This window comes from Anopheles aquasalis, chromosome 2 (assembly GCF_943734665.1).
Source record: "Anopheles aquasalis chromosome 2, idAnoAquaMG_Q_19, whole genome shotgun sequence".
NCBI lineage: Eukaryota > Metazoa > Arthropoda > Insecta > Diptera > Culicidae > Anopheles > Anopheles aquasalis.
The window spans coordinates 58,065,647-58,073,146 of NC_064877.1; the positions used below are offsets into that span (position 1 = coordinate 58,065,647).

At 49.3% G+C, this 7,500-nt stretch overlaps 1 protein-coding gene across 2 annotated transcripts in view; it reads left to right on the forward strand.

Annotated features, from left to right (window-relative positions):
• Positions 1-7,500, forward strand: part of LOC126571789 (discoidin domain-containing receptor 2) — a 229,819-nt gene that overhangs the window by 202,909 nt on the left and 19,410 nt on the right. For both annotated transcript variants that reach the window (XM_050230594.1, XM_050230592.1), the window contains exons 13-14: positions 1,399-1,795; positions 5,405-5,650. In XM_050230594.1, coding sequence (XP_050086551.1) covers positions 1,399-1,795; positions 5,405-5,650 — 643 coding nt within the window. The remainder of the gene's footprint in view (positions 1-1,398; positions 1,796-5,404; positions 5,651-7,500) is intronic.

The window sequence follows — 7,500 nt, forward strand, 5'->3', positions numbered from 1 at the left end:
TTAAAGCTGTACCGTTCACCGCATCCATTGGCATCCGCACTCGGTGTAATACCCATTACCGAGGAGAAGACTCTTAACGTACCCGCGCATGCAAAACATTCCCACGGTGAAGCATACATCAATGTCTCACCGTCGCTACATCCCCAGCACTAGACACTCTCCTCTTCGCTGCTCAGCATACGACGTTGGTTGGCTGTTCGATTTGCCCACTCTCTCTGTCGGTTTATGTACGTTTCCAATCGATTGAACCTTCCCGCCTTGAGGTCATTTGGTTGTACCACAGTCGCGCTGGAAACTCAGAAATTGCGCGTTTCCGCGTGGGGAGCGAAGATTGTTTGTTCCGTTGGTTGGAAGGCCGTCGCCCACTTTCCACTCAACCGGACCATCGCTGCGGTGTTAATCCCCGGGAAAACGGTAGCGACGTGATGGTGTCCGCTCTGTATGTGCACCATCGGGACCATGTAAGGGCCTGGGTGTGAAACCGCAGTTCCTGCCCGAAGACCCATGCTACAACTTCTGCTCCTGCTCCTGCACTTGGTTTTGCTGATTTTGCATTAACCCATCATCTACCACCACCATCATGCCCGCCACAGTTACAATTACTACCATGGGAACGTGGTTCCGTTTCCGTTGCATATCCTGGCCACCGGGTCGACACCGTAGCCGATGGCCATGGTCACCGGCGCGGATTCAATGGAGCGAAGCGCATCCGCATCGGCGCCCCGGGAAGGAGCGAAATTGGAAATGACAACATGCACATAAAATTTTATTGCAATTGCAACAACAAATGGCACTAGCACAGTTTGTTTCCACCTTCCCGCGACTGTTGCATTCGTGCTTGTGCCCTTTCGTCCCGGCCGGAAAGACCTTGGATGTCTCGAGGAGTTCGTGCAGCTAGGACAAGTCTACGAGTTGCAGTCGTCCTCTTTACGACTACCTTTCTTTTGTTCTTTGTTTTTCTCAAACTCGAACAACATTCGAAATGGAATCGTTTTCCCTTGGTGGCGAACAATTTTCCGGAAGGTCGTTGGGAAAATTGAATCTCGTATTCAGGCGTTGGCCAGTGTTTTGTTGCTGTACCAGTCTCCAAAGCCTTCTGCTGTGTGGTGCATTGCATTGTGGTTTAGCGTAGGACGATTTTATGCTCTTGATGTTACGGCTGAATATTGGTCCTAGCCACAGGATATGCAATCAAAACTAATTCATCCCCCTGAGTCACAAATCGAACAATCCTGGAAAATGGAACAATGGTACTGCTGCTCTTCTTGGAATCATTTTACTAAGTAATAATCGTTTCTCTAAGAAATCGAATCGATATTCAAATGGCCCTCTTTACGCATGCCCTTCCTGGTGGTTCAATGCCGTTAATTCCTTTCGTATCTTTCCCCCCTTTGGCAGATGTACCCGATATCGTGTGCCAGGAGTACGCGGTACCGCACATGCAGGACCTCATACCGAAGATCCCCGGTGGCTACGTGAGCGTCCGGATGACGCCACCGACGCTGAACAACATCTTCCCCAAGCCACCGCCCGTGCCACCGCCACCGGAGAAGTACTATGCCGCGACGGCCATCTGCAAACCGTCCACTACACCGACCACACCGTCGAACCAGCAACAGCAGCAGCAGCAGCAACAGCAGCAGCAACTGAACGCGTACAGCGACCTGAGCGACCTTGGCGTATCCGACGATGATCTGCAGCTTAGCGAGTATCCGCGCGACAAGCTGGTGATAGTGGAGAAGCTCGGTTGTGGCGTCTTCGGTGAGCTGCATCTGTGCGAGACCAAGGGCTACAGGTGAGTGGTTTGTGTGTGCTTAGTCGGGGATTAGCGACAAATCGTTCGCGAAAGCCGTCGCATCCAGGCTTTGATCCTGGCAATTAATTATTCGACAAGATTGCCAAACAAGGCCGATAGGTTGTTCTGGCGACGTGAACGAGATGGGTGAATGGGTTGACAATTTGTTTTCTTATTTTGTGAATTGAAGTGGTTCACGGCATCACTAGGGTTTGATTTTATTACTGGAAGATATTCAGGCGGCTTATCGCTGTGCTTAAGATGAGAAAGGCTTAGTTACATAGGGATAACGCCTCCATGATCAGCGCAGAACAATTGCTGTTGGATGCTTATTGTCTTTAGAACAGAATACAGTTCAAGTTGCTAAACGCCAACTGATTAAATTGATTTTGTATCCATTTTGGTCTCTTATTTATTTATCAAAATGCCCTTTTATGCTTACACATTGTACATTATTTTAGACCACAGAAACTCTACCATAGAGTCATAAATGCATCCTCAAAGAGGCTACACTAACACTTACAGGGTGCACCATCACGTGGCACCCTATTTTAAAGTTGAATAACTCTGTCGTTTTTCAAACGATTTTAGAAAATAAACCGGTTTTATTAAGGTTATTTTATGCCATTTATAGTGCCATACACAAAATCTGATATCGATCAAATGACAGCCTTCAGTCGGCATACAAAAAGCGCCCCTTTTTCGGGCATTTTGGATTGTATTTGACAACATTTAGGGAGTTATTTTTTTCAATTTAGCTCTAGTATTTGCTTTAAGTTGTTTCATAACTTTCAATTTGCGACATAGGAGGAAACTGACATTTCTTCATCATCCATTACACGATCGCAGTTTCCACTATTGACTGATTTTTTTCCAATGTAACGTGTGACAATTTCAGTACGCTTTTTAAACGTGAAGTGATGCATTACTTAAATAACATAGACTGAAGTTTCAGAAACTGACCCATTTGGCCAAATCGGCTGAAAAATAACAGTTATTCAACTTTAAAATAGGGTACACCTTGATGGCGCACCCTGTATAATGTTCAGTTCTTGCACAAGAAACTCTTTCGACAATCTTTGTCTTTTAATTCATGCGCTTCGCAGAAAATTGAGTATCCTTCCAGGTTGATCATCGGACATCGTCAAAGATTTTTAAATTATCTTACATATTTTTCATACCATGAAATACGAATACCCTTGAATTAATGATGGAAATATGTGGAGAATCTATTACTCCTACAAGCCATAATGCACAGTCCTACCAAGCGCGTGCAGCAAGGCGCTCGTTATGGTCACATTCGATTAAAGTTTTTAATTCAAAAAATTAAACCACCTCCTCCCACACATTAATCATCGTTCACTAACTCGTTTGTCATCAGCACCGGCGCATCAGCTGAGTAGCTGAGACTCCTTCGTCCTTCGACTTATTAAAAACTTTTCGCCCAACAACGTACAACGAACCAGCGCCAAAGGGCCACCATCGAGAACCATCGGCTATACGTGGCACTTGCGGTACAATCTTTATCAGATTATACTTTAATGAACGATGGTCTGCTTGCTCGCACGGTCGCTCGTACGCAAAGCACATCATATGTTATTTATGTTCAGCGCTGTAATGAAGTAGATCCTCGGAAACCCTTCGACCGTGGTTTCCGATGGTTTTCGTCAGTTCACTGGCTGACTGGCTGGCTGGCTGGTGCATTAGCAGCGCCACCAACCAGTTCCAAACTTTGCTGTCTCAATTTAAAAGCTCGGTTAGAACAGCGGAGCGGATCCGTATCCCCGCATATGTGGCAGAACCGGGGGCAGGTATCGGTTGCGAGCGCAATAAGCTCAATCTCGATCCTCGCCGTATCGTGTGGCCTGAGCTGGAGCTGAGACTGAGAGCAAGAGCTTAAGAGCTCACTCTCGGGCACCGTACCGGACCCAGTTTCCGCTTCCATATGAGCCAAAAACCACGTATCGGACGAGGGGACTGCGTTTCGGCCAGCGCACGGGTGGTATAGTTTGTTGTAAATTGAATAAATATTTAAACCCATCCCAGGACCTTAGCACTAGCACCTCGAACGAAACTTTTATTGGACGGATGGAAAGTTTTCCTTTTTTCTCGCTCACACACTCCACCACCATCATCACCATCATCATCATCGTCGTCGAGGAAAGTGCTGGGGTTAGGGACAAGACGGAAGTGAACCGAAGCAAAGTTGGTCGTTTGCATACACACTCGAGGTGCAATGGACGTAGCTCCACTAGCTCTTGCAGTGGACGGATGGACTCTCTCTCTCTCTCGAAACAACTAGCTCGTGGTAAGCCTGCTTACGCGCGACTCGGACGCTACAACAGAATCCCGGAGTCCGCGTGTCGACAGAGCCAAGGCAAGGCCCACCACCGTGCACCATGTGGACTCCGTGACGAGTCGTGACGTAGCTCTGGACTTGCACGTCATGCCCGGCCCATCATCGCGATGAATAAAGCAAGCCCGAAACATGGCGTTTGCCTGTGCCAAACTGAGTGACGACAGGCCAGCGTTGTTGCGTTACGATACGAGAGACCCAACCATCCCGGCATCATATTCCACGAACGTAATGGAAGTCGGGTGCTTGCATAGCGTAGCGGGAGTCCGGAACATGAACCCCTAGTACTCGAGGCGAATCGAGACCCCACCCGTTCGTTCGTCCGTTTCGTGGAAGTTGGGCTCTGAATTTTAAATATCAACTCCTTCCATTAGGAGTCTGTTTACAACGGACTAAAGTCCCCCCGGCCGACCAGCAGGACCAACCAGTCACCAGTCTGTCACGGACACTTGCATGTCGTTGGCGGAGATGGGTTCTCCCTTTAAGGGCTTCAAATTGAAATAGTTAAAAATCCTTTCTTTTTTTTTTTGAATATCTTAAAACTTCTGTTCGGCGGCTTTGGTCTGACTTAGGGAAGTTTGCCGTTAAATCTCACAAAAAGATAGTAATTGAAAATGAAATAGAATCTTTTTCCTGGCCCTTCGAGTTACGTACAAAAACTCGAAAAACCTCGTCAGCAGTTCAACTGTTGAGTCTCGGGGCAGTTCTTCCCTACAGTTTAGTTGCTCTACGGCCACGGCCAGTGATGCACTAGGAGCAAGTTTCCCTTTTTTCCATGTTTACAGCGCCGGAAGGCTTATAAGAGTGCCGAGAGTTTGTGACAATAAAAGCTTGGAGTTCGTCCATGGAGTCCGCTTGTAGTAAGTTTCGTTTCGACAGACTCGTCCTGTGTCCGGTTACTCAAAAAAAAAACCCCCCGGTAACCACTCAGCGATGGAAATGAAACTGGAAATTGGATTGTTGAAGGGTGCACTGGCCTTCCCAAAAAATAAAAAGCGGACGGTCACTCTGGTCGCGCTTAAAGATACCGCCTGCGCCAGCGTTTCAATAAAATGTCGCGCACAGGTTTCGAGTGGAAAGCCCCAGAGTGGACAAATCGGAGGGGACCCCAGAGTGCACTGAATAGTAAACATCATTAATAGGGGAAAGCAAAAGAGATACAGAGAGCGCGCGAGAGAGTGAGAAGAGGATCTGGTGGAAATGCTAATAATTTTCGTTTCGTTTTTCCCATTTTCTTTTTCATCTTTCCGCAGCTCGAGCCTGGTCGCCGTTTCCACGCTGCGGCCGGGTGCATCGGATCACATGAAGAAGGAGTTCCGCTCGAAGGCGAAGCAGCTCAGCCGGCTGAACGATCCGAACATCGTGAAGCTGCTCGGTGCCTGCCTGAAGGACGAACCAATCTGCATCGTGCTCGACTACAAGTACAGCACGGATCTGAACCAGTTCCTGCAGGAGCACACGGCGGAAACCGGCTCGCTGGTGCAGCATAATTCGTTGAGGTAAGCCATCGGTCGCCAGGCCACACGGTAGGGGCCACGGTAGGGAATCATTGGAACCGTCCGTCAGTCGTCTGTTCAAGGATTCAGGCTCCCTTTTGCCCTACATTGTTCCCGTGCTCGTTCGGCTCGATAGCCAAATGACGCGAACGACGTCAGCTCTTCGGTATTGGCCTTGGATAAACAGCCGTTTCACCGTCCCCAGCGCCACAACCTGGATTGGATGGCTAAGGATTTACATGTCCAACGTGTCATAAGCCGTCGGAAAAACCCGTTGATATTCGTGCGGTAGCAAACCACATGACGCCTTGACTGACGCGGTTTCTGTTGTGTCAGGACGTGAGCCCGGAACATGGGGCCCGGAGTCGCACCATAGGCCACCAGGGCTCCAGGTCCGTCCGTCATTCACATCTTATCGCGACGCCGACACACTCGCTCGTTCAGAACACAGACAACGTGCCTTCTTTTTGATCCCGGTAACCTCCGGGATCTGGTTCTCATCCTAAAGCCAACGAATGCGGAGGTTGATGACGATGAGCTGGTGTGGTAGTCGTGTGCAGCTAGTGGTAGTGGTGATCATCATCATCATCATCATCATCATCATTGGGTTTGTGCATTATCTTTGTAAGATTAATAATTGATAGCTACACCGCAAGCAGCAACAACAACGACAACGGCTGGCCAACAAAATGGCTACGGGCGGACACAAGACCTCCGTTAGTTAGATGTGTCCTCGGGTATCTGGTGCACAGTACCAACACCCGGACCGGGGCTTATCCGTTGCGTCCTGCTCCAGGGATGCGGGAACACGGACACAAACCACATTCTTCGGCATCGGCGAACCACTACCAGGCCAGCAGGATTTGATTGCAACCGAGGGTATTATAATATTACCGAACGGTCCCGGATCCGAGGTCACCACAGCGTCAGCGTATGGCATCGTCCATGACTCTTGATTGCTGCCTGGGCCACAGACCAGTCCAGCGGTCTCCAGTAGCTAGTGTGGGATGCGGCTTTAGTGATCCGAGAAGTGAGAAACGCAATGTACCTCCACCAGTATCGTCTTCCTCCTTCTGCGTGATGGTGCTTCGAGCAACTACTCGTGACATTGGACCGACTTTTCGACTCCTTCCTGCTGCTCCTCCTCTACGATCGTTGCTTCCGGCTTCTGACATGGGGCGCGTTCGAATGGAAACGGATTTTCATGACCTAGCGAGCGTGCTGGACTCTGGTGCAGCGCTACTCGCATTCGATAATAAACACGAAAGCTGCAAGCAAACCCCAGGACACATTCATATACCGATGCACCGAGGCTCGACCTGCGCACCTCGTACGTTAGGATGTTGTCGCTGTGTCGCACTAGAAGAGGGGTCAGCAGGGAAGTGGGAAGGGGGGAATTAAGTTTATAAATTTAAGGATTTTTGCTTCCGAACACCGAACGTCGACAAGCGACACTACGGCAGCCATAATGGAGCCACTCGACTCGCCTCACTCGAGTGGCACTGTGTTCTGTGTTGCTGGAGGAGGTTGGGAGGGAGGAATTCCATGGCCACTCCACGTGCATCGCATAACTCGGCGGTTGGCTCGATTGCCCCGGCTGTATGGCGCTAACTGCTTTAAGTAATTTACAGCTCGAGCATTTCCTCTCACTGTTTTTATTTCACAACTTTTAAACACCCTTCCTGCCGGTCCTGGGCTGGACTCTTGCACTCGCACACTCCTCCGAGTGGTGGTGTTCGAGTGGAAGGAAAAACTTTACGACGACGCAGCAGCAGCAATCCGTGAACACACGGGGAGTAGTGGTGCACTTTTGCCACCACCACGCAGGGGGGCCATGACGACAATGTGCATCC